Raw genomic sequence first — 15,370 nt, 5'->3', positions numbered from 1 at the left:
ATGATGGTGGCGGCCTGGGCGGTCCTTTTTAGAGAAACTGATCAAGACCGCAAGGCGTTTGGCCACCTTGGTCCTTGTTTCCGCAAACATGAAGAAATCTCTGTAAGTTTCCTCCCAATGACATTCCAAAACAAGCCTTCCTGTCTGCTTCCTTCTAAGGTCTGTTCAGACAAGCTGCGCCTCTGAGCGCACTAGGAAGGGAGCGTCTCATAGATTCCCTTGTGCGAGTCAGCTCTGCACACATGCTGGTGTATTAGTGGTGGAGAAGCTCGGGAGAAATGTAACCAAACTTGGCTCTGATTTCTGATCCTTGAAGTATAATTGTCATTTTGTTGTTTTGATTCTCTTTCCTTTTTCTATCTTTAAAAATAAATCTCCCCCACCCCTCAAGTAAACCACCCATCTATTCTAAGAGCTAGAGATTGAGTGTTCTCAAACCAGCCATGAGTCAGTGACAGCCTCTTGCTCTTATAAATAGAAACATAGACTCTGCTCCCGACGTGTTCCTCATAGGCTGTCTCTCCAGCACTTTCCTTTCCACAGCCAAGGAATGTGCTTCTGAGTCAGCAGTCAGCTGCCAAGGTTGGAGCACGCAAGGCAACGCCAGCAGCAGAAACCGCACCGCCGCGGGAGACCGGGCCTCCCTTCCTCCTCCAGCCTCCCTCCTCAGACTCCTCACTTTCCTTGTTCCTTCCTTCCACACCTTGGCTTTTCAACCCCCCGGATTTCTGGCACCTTCCAGCTGGGTTTCCAGGTCTGTAGGTTCCTGTGATCACGACTGTTGGGTTTCCCAGGCTGCTGGGACGTACACAGCACATGGGGTGGTTCAGGAGAGGCTGGGAGAAGCACAACCTGCGTTTGACCTTCAGGAATGAGGGCATGGGGGCAATGGTGGAAGGGCCTTCTGTCTGCCCGGCGGCCGTCAGCGTGGACCAGTGCTGGGCAGTGCCCAGGCCGCACGCGACGTCCCGCCAGCAGAGCTGCAGAAAAGGCACTGGAGTGTCTCTGCTGTGGCCTCTTGGCTTGTTGAGGAGGAAAGCTGAGGCAGCCCGAGGGAATTGATCTTGTGTAGTTTTACCTCGGGCGCCTGTCACACTGTCCCAGGAACCACCTTCCCTCCACTTATCTACTGTTATTAGTGACCTGGGGTGATCTCCTGTGGATGGGCACTTCCTCTGCGTGTGCCTCCGACTGGAGCCTGTTCATTTGAAAGCACTTTGCATCAGCAGAGGGGGTGGGACGGCAGGTGTTAATGAAGGAGTTTGTGTGTGGTGAGGTTTGGGGAAAGGGGCAGCTCTTTGGAGGTGTTTATTTCAAACATACATACAGCCGGGGGGGGGGGGGTTGTTGGCCCACAATTCAGAGTTCTTTGAAAGTAGATGCCGAGACTTTGGGAGAGGGAGAGGCTTTTAGAAATGCATGTCGCAGGATCTTGAGTGTGTTGGGGTCAGCTGGAACACAGAGGTCCCTTGGGCTCCTTGCTCATCCTGGCAGGGAGCGGAAGGCGGCTGCTGCTCTTTAGGAACAAAGAAAAATCATTTTCTTTCTTGAGAGGCGGGACGAGAGGCGGAGCCATCAGAGTTGGTGCAGTCAGTGCTTTCCAGACACTGACTGGAGGAGTGCCAGTCACCTGTGAACACAGGTAGGCAGGCAGGGGCCGGATCGTGGGAGCCCTCTGCTGCCACAGGAACGGAGCAGATACAGCTGCAGAGGTCCCGCCCGGGGCAGGAGGCGAGGAGGGTGCCCATGGAGCACACACACTCCAACCTCGGGTTCTAGTCACTGGCTGGCTGTTCCCCTTTCCTCCACCTCTGGACGAGCACTTCCGGTTTTTTCTGCCACTTATAAACTTTGACCACCTGACATTTCTAGATGACCACTGGCTTGTAAGAAAAAGAATGGATTCTTGAGAAATTTTAACATATTTCTCTTGCTGCGTTCTACTGTCTAAAATAAACTTTTGCTTTGGGGAAACTGAAGGTTGGTTCCAGTTCCATTTCTTGCTGAACTCTTGGCCACAGGGGTGCTTGGAAAGGCTGTGTTTTTAGCAGTGTGTATAGGAGGTTGCTGAGTTAGTGATGTATTTGAGATGAGAAGCAAATCAGCGTGTGTCAGATAAAAAAATTACCGTCTTTGGCCTCCACAGAACAGGTCACGGCATCTGGCTCCATCGCTTAATGGCACGTAGGTGGGGAAACAATGGAAACAGTGACGGACTTTATTTTGTTGGGCTCCAAAATCACTGCAGATGGTGACTGGAGCCACGAAATTAAAAGACACTTGCTCCTTGAAAGAAAAGCTATGACAAACTTAGATAATGTATTAAAAAGCAGAGACATTACTTTGCTGACAGATGTCTGTATAGTCAAAGCTCTGGTTTTTTTTAGTAGTCATGTACGGATGTAAGAGTTGGACCAAAAAGAAGGCTTAGCATGAAAGAATCGATGCTTTCGAACTGTGGTGTTGGAGAAGACTCTTGAGAGTCCCTTGGACAGCAAGGAGATCCAACCAGTCAATCCTAAAGGAAATCAACCCTGAATATTCATTGGAAGGACTGAAGCTGAAGTTCCAATACGTTGGCCACCTGATGTGAAGAGCCGACTCATTGGAGAAGACCCTGATGCTGGGAAAGATTGAGGGCAGGAGAAGGGGATGTCAGAGGATGAGATGGTTGGATGGCATCACCGACTCGATGGACATGAGTTTGAGCAGGCTCCGGGAGTTGGTGATGGACAGGGAAGCCTGGCGTGGTGCAGTCCATGGGGTCACAGTCGGACGCAACTGAACAGCAACAACAGTGAGAACATGAGGACTGTTGTGTCTGGTGATGTGGGAAACCCGGGAAATGGCAGTCCTTGTATCTAGGGTAAACCACCCACAGCCTCAGTTGATCTGGTTTAACTTTATAATACATGGCAAGGTGTGAGGAGAAGCAGAGTGTTACTAATCCTTTCTAAGGGGCTTCTCACCTCCTGAGAGCTTTAGGACGGAAGGCAGGTCTCTTCTGTGGCGCTGCTTCTGGATGGAGCTGGGAGGCAGGCGGGTGGCATCCTCAGCAGACAGTTGGTGGCTCCCTTCGCCCTCGGCTGCCTTGCTGGATAGTGGGTCACTCCTGTTTCTACAGGGCTGAGCTCCGGTGAGGCCCTGTGTCTCACTCAGTGGGAGGCGGGGATGCATCGGGGGGCCACTCGCCTGGAGCCCCAGCAGTGAGCCCTGCGGCCGGGAGGGCTTCTCACACCTCCTCGCTCACTCGGTGGGGAGCTGGGCTGAGGGAGGCACAGTGTCCTTGGGGTGTCTGCACGTGGACCCCAGGCCACGCCTCTGCGCGTCTTGTTGGCCTGCCCTGCCCCTCTGCTGTCCTGCCACCCTGGCCCTCGGCCCCTTGCCTCCCAGCTCTCGACAGTGCTTCTAGGTGGTGATGGTACATGAACGTGGTCCTCTGAGGCCTCCCCGCTCCCTGCCCTGGGTCTGTACTGTGTTCACTTACCTCCTCCCCCACCCACCCCATGCCTCTGTATCTCTCCAGACAGCTGTCTGTGCTGCCGCCCCTTCCGTCCCTGAGTCTCAGATCTCAGGGATGGAAGGGGCGGCAGCACAGACGGGTGGCCAGAGCCCCGGGCCGTCCTCTCGCCAGGACTCTTGCGTATGATCTGACCAGCCTTGAGTGGGCTGCTCCCACCTGGACACCGGGCCCCCTGGGCCTCAGCCGACTGCCCAGTGTGCCCTTCCACCAAGGCAGGTCAGATGTAGCAGGGTCAGAGGGGAGCTCGCTGCGCGCCCCGCCCCAGATGAGTGTTTCTCTTTGTCATGCCTTGGCCTGGTGTCACTATTCACTCCGTCCTTCCTCTGTGAGTCTCTCTTGCAAGCCTTCCATTTTCCTTCTCCATGTCCTGCGCTTCTCCCCTGCTGGCTGACACTTGCTCCTCCTGGAAAGCTCAGCTGTTGTCCCTTAGAGGCCCATCTTGGGTGAGGACCCCTTCCCCGTGACGGGGCCTCTGCCCGTGTCCCCAGCCCTGTGCCTCTCCTCTCTGATGCTCAGCAGAGCATGAGCCTGTCTCACCCGCTCGGCTGTGAGGTCCCTGACTGCAGCCGCGGTCTTGCTCCTCTCCATTCCTGGGGCCGCAGATGGTGCCTGGCGTGTGGAGGGCAGGCCGCGTGTTACATTGTCTAACTGGTGACTGCTGCACTTGGAAACTGTCTCCTAGAAGATGTTTTTAGATACCGACCAGGATGTGCTAACCAACCCTTTTTCTTTATTAGGTTAATGTGACAGCGTCAGGCGGGTCCACAGCCCTCCCTCTGCCCCACCTGTCCAGGGCGCCGAGAGTGGGGACATGGAGGAGAGTAAGAACGAGGCCACGAATCGGGCCCACGTCCTCTTTGACCGCTTCGTGCAGGCCACCACCTGCAAGGGGACCCTCAAGGCCTTCCAAGAGCTTTGCGACCACCTGGAACTGAAGCCTAAGGACCACCGCTGCTTTTATCACAAGCTCAAGTCCAAGCTTAACTACTGGAAAGCCAAGGCCCTCTGGGCAAAGCTGGACAAGCGGGGCAGCCATAAAGACTACAAGAAGGGAAAGGTGTGCACGAACACCAAGGTAGGGCCTGGGACTCGCTGGAGAGGGAGAGGGCATCGGGCGGAGGTAGCCTGTGAGGCCGGGTGGGGTCAGCCTCAGCCTGGGGAGGTGTCAGGCTCAGCCACGTGCGGGTCCTCTGCCTGTGTTCATTCGACTGTCCCTCCTGCCCCGCTCTTACCCCTGGACTGACACAGGCACATGGGGGGTCTCAGCTGCTGAGAACGACCCTGCAGCCAGTTGATCCGTGGACTGATTTTGCTGCAGCTCTGGCTGACTCTGACACTGTTAGAGGACGCAGGCCACTGAGCACAGAGGTAGCCAGGCCCTGGTGGGGCCCTGGTGCTTGGCAGAGCAGCCTCTGGACTCAGTGTCTGGTAAGGTGTGCAGAGTATTGGCCAATTTGGGGATTTCCCACAGGCTTCAGACCTCCTTTTATCCATTTTCCAGAGGCCTGTGTTGATAAGCAGGGGATTTATAAACCAAAGAATTTCTTTTGCTTCACAATCTAGAGAAATCTTAGGCAAAGACCAAAGATGTCCACTCACGCGTGCCGGAGGAGGCGTCGGGAGTGGAGAAGGATAACACATTCTGTGTTTTCCTCATTATGTAAGAGCCCTTTCTGTGAGAAGCTGGAAAAGCTAGCTCTTGCAGAAGTTGCAGATGACATTAGGACTGCTGTTACTATTTCATGAGCCTAAGCTTGCCCTGTGTGGGTTTGTATTTGGGTAGGTATTCATACACAGAATTCAAGTAATTCAAGGGTATACTTTTGTGAGTGTGCTCTAGGGTTTTATTAAGAAGGGGGAGAATTTGAAGCCAGAGGCAGTGCCTGTCTCTCCTCTGGACATGCATGTGAACTAGTTCCATGTCAGCCTGAGTCCTTCTCTAGAACATGGATCTTCAAGAACTCTCTTCAGCACAGGACGCTCTGACTCCTGAGGATTACCTCCTGGGAGTCTTTCAAGCGGTAGGTCCATCCAGGACCCAGGCTTGCTTGGCTGTGTGTTTAGTGATCTGTGTCTCCTCAAGGAGACGGAGATCTGCTTGACTTACAAGCCTTCTGAAAGGTCTTCTCCGGTTGATGAGAGGTGACATGTGAGTTTTATCCTGTGTTGACGTCATGGCCCGGGTAAAGATCTGCAGGTGCCCTGTCTGAGTTTCTGTCCAGCAGTGAAAGTCAAGTCCTCCTCCATCCAGAACGCTCACAGCTTCTCTCTGAAGCCATTGTGGGTGCTCTACTCTGACCCAGATGGGAGTGAAGGCTTCTTGGTAGTGGGGAGAATAGCCCTGTGGGGGCTTTGGGGAATGGTAGTCGTGAGGTCAAGAGTGCTGCCTTTGCCCTGAAAGCAGCCGTGTCTTTCAGTGTCTCATCATTGGAGCCGGCCCCTGCGGTCTCCGCACAGCCATCGATTTGTCCTTGCTGGGAGCTAAGGTGGTCGTCGTTGAGAAGCGAGACGCCTTCTCCCGCAACAACGTCTTGCACCTCTGGCCGTTCACCATACATGACCTGCGAGGTCTGGGTGCCAAGAAGTTCTATGGCAAGTTCTGTGCTGGGGCCATCGACCACATCAGTAAGTAAGATCAGCTCTCCTATGGAATCCTGCCTCTGCCCACTTCTCAGGGGACAATGGCAGGCAGATTCTAGAAGCTGGTGTGCCCTGTCATCGTTCATGTCTGTTGTGTAGAGAGCACACTCAATTTGGAGTCGGAGTACCTGCCCTCTGGAGGTTCTGTAACCTGAGATTCTTAAGTGCCGATGTGTCTCCTGCGAAATGAGTTTAGCTTAAGGAGCTCTAAGGTCCTGGGCTCTTACTGAGCACCGGCAGTGGGTGGGGTGGGCCCTGGGGCCAGTCTGGGACGCGGACCTCCAGTGTGGGCTTTGACCCTCTGGTGGCTCATAGTCCAGAGGGAGAGGCCGGAGGTGCGGGCTCGCTGTGATGCACTGCTGTGGGTGCCTCCTGACGAGAGGGCACGTGCTCTGGGGGTGGCCCTGGGGATTAGAAGGACAGACTCCTGGTCTGGCTGTGAGTGGCCAGTCAATAGTGGGATTCCTTCGTTGGGTGGTTCTCGCGAGGTCTGCACCACGCAGGGCTCCTGCTGGACTCTGGTCCCCTCCAGGCTTGGCCTGGGCCCGAGCTTGAGTCAGTAGACATTAATGCAGACAGTGCTTTTGTTTTCACGCTGATATGAAAAGTGGTTCAGAACAGACTGTCTGCTTTATGAGGCTGAAGTCTTGTCTGTTGATCATCACTGATGGTTTCAGGGGAGCCTTATCAAGGAGCTGCTGTTGTGAGCTCTTCAGGTGTGTCCTGTAAACATCGGCTTCAAAGCAGTTGTGCCAGTTTATCACCTGCTGGCCGACAGATGCCACATTCCACTCGTAGCAGAAGCGCTCTGTCTGTCTGTTGGGCTGTGCTGTATAAAGCATCTTGGAACTCAGTTGTGTACAGCTATAGTGTGTGCCAGCAGAGGATTTAAGGAGTCTGGGAGTGTGACTCGGGAGGGTGGGCAGTGGGGGAAGTAACTGAGATGACTTCAAGGAGGATTAGCATGTTTCCTAGCACGTTGTCACAGCCTGCCGGCACATCAGTCTTAGCAGAGAACAGGGTCGTCGCATCAGTGGGCTTGTCTGCCTTGTGCGTGACAGGATTTGTCTTAGAGCCCGGACCCTCTCTCAGCAGCCCTGGGCTGCTGCCGTGCCTGCCACCTGGGAGGTACTCACTGGATGTTGAACAAATACATAACTCTCACTGTGATAATGAGCAAGATTTTCTATCGTTTTGAGCCTTAGTTCCTACACCTGTGGACCAGAGGTGGGAGGGGGGCAGTAAGAGACTGAGGCTAGATGGAGGGTGCTCCTTCAGCGTGTCTGGATGTGTAGCCATCAGCGAGGTACGAGGTGAGAAAAGCCGTGCGCAGTTCAGGAGGCAGTGCAGCCCTTTGTGTCCAGTGGGAGGTGCCCCTGGGGCCCATCTTCCACCTTCTGTGGGGAGTCCTGTCAGCGCCACAGGTTCTGCTCAGTTACTGTGAGTCTGAGCACATGAGGGAGGATGAGGGGAGCTCTGAGCACATCAGGGAGGGGAGGGGGGCTCTGAGCACATCAGGGAGGATGGGGAGCTCTGAGCACATCAGGGAGGATGGGGAGCTCTGAGCGCATCAGGGAGGATGGGAGAGGGCTCTGAGCACATCAGGAGGATGGGGAGCTCTGAGCACATCAGGGAGGATGGGGCAGCTCTGAGCGCATCAGGGAGGATGGGAGAGGGCTCTGAGCACATCAGGAGGATGGGGCAGCTCTGAGCACATCAGGAGGATGGGGAGCTCTGAGCGCATCAGGGAGGATGGGAGAGGGCTCTGAGCACATCAGGAGGATGGGGAGCTCTGAGCACATCAGGGAGGATGGGGAGCTCTGAGCCCATCAGGGAGGATGGGGAGCTCTGAGCACATCAGGAGGATGGGGAGCTCTGAGCGCATCAGGGTGGATGAGGGGCTCTGAGCACATCAAGGAGGATGGAGAGCTCTGAACCCATCAGGGGAGGATTGGGGGAGCTCTGAGCACATCAGGAGGATGGGGGGCTCTGAGCACATCAGGGAGGGGAGGGGGGCTCTGAACACATCAGGCAGGATGGGGCAGCTCTGAGCGCATCAGGGAGGATGGGGAGCTCTGAGCACATCAGGGAGGATGGAGAGCTCTGAGCACATCAGGAGGATGGGGAGCTCTGAGCACATCAGGAGGATGGGGAGCTCTGAGCCCATCAGGAGGTTGGGGAGCTCTGAGCACATCAGGGAGGATGGGGGGCTCTGAGCACATCAGGGAGGATGGGGGGAGGGAGCACGTCTCCTGCTGTCTCAGTGCTTTCGTGTGCTGGGAATACCTAACCCAAGAGGTGGACTTGGCCCTGAGTGTGTCTCTGGAACATCTGCACTGAGTTGTATTTGCCCTGGGAAAGAAAAGACGCTACAGGCATGGCTGGGAAAAGCCTGCTGCCGGTGACTTTGAGCAGCCGAGTAAACTCTGCGTGCATGGGTGAGTGGGGGAACCGGGGTAGTGATGCTGACTGTCTGTCCTGCTGAGGACCCTCACTCGTGCAATCTTCTGCCCACCCAGGTATCCGTCAGCTTCAGCTAATACTTTTGAAAGTAGCCTTGATCCTAGGCATTGAGATCCACGTCAATGTGGAATTCCGAGGACTTGTGGAGCCTCCTGAGGATCAAGAAAATGAACGTGAGTGTACAAATAAGGAGGGAAAGGGGCTGGAAGGGGTGAGAAAGATTCGATCTAGGGAGGAGACGACAGGCATCTTGGGTAGCTTTCAGAGCTGGTTGAAGGGCTTTTCCGTTTGCACAGCCTGAGTCTTTGGAGGAAATTTTAATGAGGGGGCCCTGACGTAGCATGAGGCGTGCTGGGTGCTTGGATCCATTACAGAAGGTCATGTGCTGGGGGATGTTCCTTTGTGAGCCTTCCTCAAAGCTTCTTTCTCTCTTTGGTTTGTGCCCCAAGCTTTTATGCCTGCTATATTTGACAAGGGGTTTTGTGCCAGCTGCACACCTGGGTATCTAGAGACCTGGGTGTATGAATATCTCAGGTATATGAATGGGTCCGGTGATGACCTTCATTCTGACTTTGGTCCGCAGGGATAGGTTGGCGGGCCCTGGTGCACCCCAAAACGCACCCTGTGTCAGAATATGAGTTTGAAGTGATCATCGGCGGAGATGGCCGCAGGAATACCTTGGAAGGTACTGGGTGGTCTCCTCCTGCTGGTTCACAGCCAGGGAATGGTTGCCCTCCCCAAGCCCCGTAAGAGCTTGTGTCCTCGGAGTCCCCACTCCTGAGACCCCTCCTCTGGTCCCTGCCTGTGCTGGTGGATGACAGGCCCCACCAGCTGGCTCCCAGGCACTTCTCTGGGTGCAGGGAGACAGGCTCTCATGAGCCGGGGGCACTGCAGATCTAGACCTGACTTACTGAAGCACATGGAGCCTCGCACTGAGTGCTTTGCTGGCCCGTCGGATTTCCAGGCGTGTGTTAGCTGTGGGTGACTTGACATCTTGCTGGATTGGGAAGGCTTTGGGAGGTAGACACTTTGCTTCCAGAGGAGAGCTGCCCTCAATTTCCCGTGATTCCCACCCCCCACACTCCCCCACGTCCTCATCAGAACCCCTCCTATTTCTCATGTTTGACGTGAACTTCCTGCTTCTCTGGCCAGCTCTCGTTACCTCTGAAAATTTCTTCCCCGCTTCCCAGGATTTCGTCGGAAAGAATTCCGTGGCAAATTGGCCATTGCCATTACAGCGAATTTTATTAACCGAAATACAACAGCAGAAGCCAAAGTGGAAGAAATCAGTGGTGTGGCTTTTATATTCAACCAAAAATTTTTCCAGGAACTGAGGGAAGCCACAGGTTGGTGTTAATACCTCCACAGCGGAAGGAAAGACTCTGAACCCCGCTCTGGCCCTCGTCAGGGGGCTGGCGGGGCGGGGTCGTTGCTGCCGCCGCTGTGCTGTGGCCCTCTGCCCTTTCTGCGCCCCTGTACTTCGCTCTGGCCCTCGTCGGGGGGCTGGCGGGGCGGGGTCGCCGCTGTGCTGTGGCCCTCTGGCCTTTTTGCGCCCCTGTGCTCCGCTCTGGGCGTTGGGCCGTCCATGCCTCTGTCTCCTGCTCTGCTGGCTTTGGTGCTCATCGCTGTGGCTGGGCTGCTCCTCCTGCTTGAACCCCTTCCCCTGCCTGGCGCTGCGTCGCTGTGGGTGGGAGCCCTGGTTTGTTGAGAAGCATACTGTAGGTGTTGAGTATTCTTTTTCCTGAGTGCATTTGCTTGTGAAGTAAACCACGTGCCAGATAAAAATGAGGCTATTGTATGGTAGCTTGTGAATAGATTCACTTAGACATTTTGCTGCAACAAAAATGTGTGACAAATGGCAGTTATCTGTTTTCTAGGACACAGTTTCTTTCCATTGCATCTAATTTTTTAGGTTAGTAGAGTTAACCCTACTAACTCTGCTTCCAGCACCTGGTTCTGTCTTGCTTGTGAGCGTCTAGGAGATTCCCCCATTGCCTGATGAGTATCAAAGAGGCTTAACCTGACTCAGACCCTCTTCCTCAAGGTTAACCTCTCCCTTCTTCCCATCCTCACGTTTCTTCTTCCTGCTGATGGCTGTTGTTAGGATAACAGGGTGTCAGGTAAACGCAGAGCAGCATGAGGATGACCAAGCTTCCCTCTTCTTGTGAACAGCTGGGCAGGGTGTGAAGATCGGGCTCAGATACCTGTTTTCTCTTTCCTGCCTGGGGTTCCAGGACCCCGGTCTCTGTGGACTGATAACAGTCATCCCCCCACATCTCAGCAGACCCTCACGTGGGTGTCTGTCCTCTGTCGCAGGGATCGACCTGGAGAACATTGTCTACTACAAAGATGATACACACTACTTCGTTATGACTGCCAAGAAGCAGAGCTTACTGGACAAAGGGGTGATACTGCATGTGAGTCATGGGTTTCTTTTAGACCTCTTTTTATGTATCAGGACATGTGATTACCAAGATAAAGAATTTTATTGTCTGATCAGTTTTTTTTGCAAAGTCATTAAAACGAGCAACTCAATCATCTCCTGGGACTGTGCGTTTTGTAATCCTCTGATGTTTTTTAGTTTAACACTTTAAAAAACCTCTTATTTTGGAAAATGTCAAGTGTGAACAAAAGTGGAGAGACTTGGGTAATGAACCCCCTTGTGCTTCTTATCTAGCTTCACAGGGATCAGCACGCGGCCAGCACTGCCTACTCCCCACTCCTGCGTGGGGCTTTGCAGAGCAATCTCAGGTAGCATTTTGTGCATAAATATTCAGTGTAGTTTTAGTGCTTAGGTTTGTGGCTTATGGTGCATTCTCATGTGGCTGATTATTGGTTGGTTAATAAGTCGTCCTTTGGGAGAGGGTTGTAGAGCGAAGGGGTTATAGAGGGAAGGGAGTTCGGTGTTTCTGGGAGCCTGAGAGCAGTTCTGGCTTTACTGCGGATCTGGTTACAGCGGCCCAGGGAACAGAGCCTCGGTCAGGCTTTATTTGGACCTCTTTGTGGCCTGACAGTGAGGACTCTTGTTCACCCAGAGTCAGGGCCAGCGAAGCCTTTTTTCCAGATGACTAATTGTGTGACATTCCCTGAGACGATGACCTGGAAATGGAATCAGAGAGCCACAGGTGGATGGTTCCTCCAGAGATGGTTCCTTAGGAGAGTTTCTTAAGTCTTGCTTGGTCTGGCTGGTCTGGGTTTGAGAATTACTGTTCCTGTGATGATGTGCTGACCAAGGCCCCTGCGGTCCCAGCACAGACTCGTGGCTGAGTGTCCGGGTGTCCCAGCTCTGCAGGGTGGTGATGCGTTACACTGCCACTTTGCCTTGGGCAGTGCTGGGGAGCAGGGAGCTTGCCCGCAGCAGTCTCCTCTTCGGGGGCCTCCTGTCTGTGTCTTAGCCCTGTGGCCTTTGTGTGTGTGAGGAGAAGGGAGCAGAGCGTGGATGCAGCTGGTGCCACCAGAGTATATCCAGAGTGGGTATACTTAGTTGGATGTTTCACCGGGAAGAGATACTCATGAGCCTGCTGGTGCGCCTCGGGGCCAAGCTAAGACTTGACATCTACTGTCCTCGTCAGGACTGTGGTAATCAGTTGACATTATGTTGGAACAATCTAGAATGCCGCAACCTGATGTGCTTTTCCTTTGTGTTTTTTTTTTTTTAGCGCACAGGGTGTGTGCCGCTGAATCCTGAGCCCACAGTGGCTACTCACTTAGTATTGAACAAACCAACTTGAGTGTGCATGTTTGCCCTTTCCAATTTGTCTGGGCAGCTGGAGGTGCCCTCAGGGACACTTGGAGAGCTCCAGTCCCCTTTGAGGAGGAGGCCTGGTCAGTGTGCAGGAACCTCCGGAGCAGAGGAGTTTCTCAGTCCTCTCTACGGAGAGCCCTTTTTCTCTCGTCATTTTCCTTTGTTGGTGGATTACTGTGGGGCCTTCCAGAATCCCCTATATTCTTTGGAAAGCTTCTGTTCTGTCCTCAGTGTATCGCTTGCCGGTTCCCTGGGCTGCTGGTGCCCCCACCTCCTTCTTCCTTTGGGGTCTATGGGAGACGTAGGTTCAGTGTCCTGTGTCGTCCAGTTGCTGTCAGAAGAGGATGCTTGCTAATAGCAGCCTTAACTGAGGATGCTTTTCAGTTTACAAGGCACCATCCCACGAGTCATTGTATTTGGTGTTTAGAGCAGCTCCGTGAGGTGGAGTGGACTAGACTGCACAAGTAGGGACTTGTTCCAAGAATGATGGAAAAGCAGGGACTGTTTCTAGGTGGCAAAACCTGTGTTCCCTTAGAAACAAGCCCCCCACCCTTCCCGAATTTGTGTGGAGGACTTACTTTGGAACAGGAAGCCACTCTCGGGGCAGGGAAGGTGGTGTGGCCGTAGCCAGTGGGCACCTATGCCCCTGCCTGGGCTTTCCCTTGAGCCTCCCCCTGTCTCTGGAGACAGGACTACGCTGACACGGAGCTCTTGCTCTCCCGGGAGAATGTGGACCAGGAGGCCCTGCTGAGCTACGCCCGGGAGGCAGCCGACTTCTCTACCCAGCAGCAGTTGCCGTCGCTGGACTTCGCCATCAACCACTACGGGCAGCCTGACGTGGCCATGTTCGACTTCACATGCATGTACGCCTCCGAGAATGCGGCCCTGGTGCGGGAGCACAATGGGCACCAGCTGCTGGTGGCTCTGGTGGGGGACAGCCTCCTGGAGGTGAGAGTGGGTATTAGGGGGGCAGCATGACTAGGAACATGGGGTCCCAGGCTGGGAGCGTCTGTATTACCCTGCCATGTAGAGTCCAGCCTGGGGGCTCAGGGCCTGCTGAGTTAGGGTTAGGACCTGCCAGGTTGTTGAGGGGGAAGGGCAGTATGTCCTGCCAGAACGTCCTCTTAGGGGCAGAGGCTTTCTTTGCTCAGGGGTTTAGTTTCCCTCTATTAAAAGGTAATTAATTCTCTGTTTTCTATCTCCTTCTAGCCTTTTTGGCCAATGGGAACAGGAATAGCCCGGGGCTTTCTGGCTGCTATGGACTCAGCCTGGATGGTGCGTAGCTGGTCTCTGGGGACGAGCCCCTTGGAAGTCCTGGCAGAGAGGTAACCGCAGGGGCCCTCCGCGATGAGATGGAGCGTCAGTTGCAGGCTGGGCTCAGGTTTCTCCTTCTTAATTGATGATATATTCTTATTTAGGAGAAGAAAGGTAAGATAGGTATTCATAAAATCATAGAAACCTACCGGTTATCTCAGTGATGTTCTCCTGTCACTCTCCAAAGCAAACTCTTCCAAGCGGTGTCTGAATCTTTGTGTAACATTGAAGGATGTTCTCTGATTCCTCTGTGACAATTATGTAAACAGGGGTATGAAAATCCTGTGTCAAGTCCTTCTTGTCTTTCAACTAGAGAGACTAATACTAATGAAATCAGCGTGGTAGCTGGGGATGTACTAACTTAGAACTAATTAAAGATAACCTTTGAATTAAAAGGAAAACACCAAACTGCTTATAAACATTTCTCAAACGTCAGGTATTTTGAAGCAGATTATTGTGAATGAGCTAAGACCTGGGATTTGCATGCTGATAAAGAACAAGTGCCTTGACCAGAACTAGAGAAAGAGGATGTACTGGGTGAAATTTGGGGTTCATATCATTTTAAGTCTGTTACATAAGGTCCTCTAGGGTCACAGTTACCTAGGGGGGTCACAGCCAGAAAATAGCAGTGCTTCGAGGCTGGGAAACCTGGCTGGTCTCGGGTCACAAGGGTGTGGAGAGAAACTGGACACATGCTGTTGAGAGGGTGGGGTGTGTGGGAGGGGGCCTTTGGTGGCAAGTTTTTTTCACCAGTGACTTTCTTAAAAATTTAGTGAACTTGCCAAAACAGAGCACAGTAGTAAATTAGATTCAGGCTTTGCTCCTGCCCGCAGCGGTGTGCTTGCCTTTCTTGCTGGGGCGTAGCAGTCTGGGGCCTAGCAGTCTGGGGCCTGTGGGGTCCTGGAGGTGGAGGGGATGGGAAGCAGGGCTGATGTGGGGGTGGGGGAACCCCATCCAGGAGGAAGGTTGGCCCTGCCCTGGGCTCTCAGAATACAGAAATATCATCAGAGGTGTTTCTGTTACTGTAACTGCTCTGAGCGTATTGTTCGTTGTTGCAGGGAAAGCATTTATAGGTTGCTGCCTCAGACCACCCCTGAGAACGTGAGCAAGAACTTCAGCCAGTACAGCATCGACCCTGTCACCAGATACCCCAATGTGAACGTCAACTTTCTCCGGCCGAGCCAGGTGAGAGTCCCTGGCCAGTCGGGCATGTCCTGGCCGCTGTCAGGCCCGGTCAGACCCTGTGGATACAAGCATACACAGCCTTCCTTACGAACCAAGTGACGTCTCCCTGAGTTGGCTGAGGAGGCGTTTTCCATCAGCAGATGGAGCAGCCAGGGCGGCGGGTGTGGAGTGACGAGCAGGGCACAGCCCTGGCTCCCTGGGCAGGGCGTGTGGTACACATCTGCATCACTGCCACCAGTCACTGTGACCGGGCCCTCCCCTCCCCTGCATTTGTCTCCTCATCTGCGCCACGGAGACCACCACCCCAGCTCCCCGGGTCTTTGTGCTGCAGACAGGACTGGTCCCTTGAGAGGATTTGGGAAGATAAGACTCTCTGCAAGTGAAAAATACTGTTGTCCAGCTCACAATGTCTGAAGCCTTGTTATTGCACCAAGAGTGACATTTCACAAAGCACAATAATTCCAGAGTCCAACAACGTCGAGAAAGCAGCTCATTCAAGA

General features: G+C 53.7%; 1 protein-coding gene across 16 annotated transcripts in view; it reads left to right on the top strand.

The window, feature by feature from the left end:
- The window catches only part of MICAL3 (microtubule associated monooxygenase, calponin and LIM domain containing 3), a 144,114-nt gene that overhangs the window by 64,402 nt on the left and 64,342 nt on the right, over nucleotides 1-15,370 (top strand). For 15 of the 16 annotated variants that reach the window (XR_008199349.1, XR_008199348.1, XM_052639823.1 and 12 more), the window contains 9 exons: nucleotides 4,261-4,598; nucleotides 5,941-6,148; nucleotides 8,683-8,799; nucleotides 9,210-9,311; nucleotides 9,817-9,972; nucleotides 10,943-11,043; nucleotides 13,062-13,319; nucleotides 13,581-13,696; nucleotides 14,744-14,870. Coding sequence is in view for 14 of the 16 variants with exons in the window: in XM_052639823.1 (XP_052495783.1) it covers nucleotides 4,335-4,598; nucleotides 5,941-6,148; nucleotides 8,683-8,799; nucleotides 9,210-9,311; nucleotides 9,817-9,972; nucleotides 10,943-11,043; nucleotides 13,062-13,319; nucleotides 13,581-13,696; nucleotides 14,744-14,870 (1,449 nt within the window). In the remaining 2 variants the exon portion in view is untranslated. Of the gene's footprint in view, nucleotides 1-626; nucleotides 755-4,260; nucleotides 4,599-5,940; nucleotides 6,149-8,682; nucleotides 8,800-9,209; nucleotides 9,312-9,816; nucleotides 9,973-10,942; nucleotides 11,044-13,061; nucleotides 13,320-13,580; nucleotides 13,697-14,743; nucleotides 14,871-15,370 lie in introns of those variants that run through there. The other variant, XM_052639811.1, reaches the window with a different exon arrangement.

The sequence above is a fragment of the Budorcas taxicolor genome, chromosome 5 (genome assembly GCF_023091745.1).
Source record: "Budorcas taxicolor isolate Tak-1 chromosome 5, Takin1.1, whole genome shotgun sequence".
NCBI classification, from domain to species: Eukaryota; Metazoa; Chordata; class Mammalia; order Artiodactyla; family Bovidae; genus Budorcas; species Budorcas taxicolor.
The sequence above is the reverse complement of the archived record's forward strand: the minus strand, read 5'-3'. Positions and strand labels throughout refer to the sequence as shown.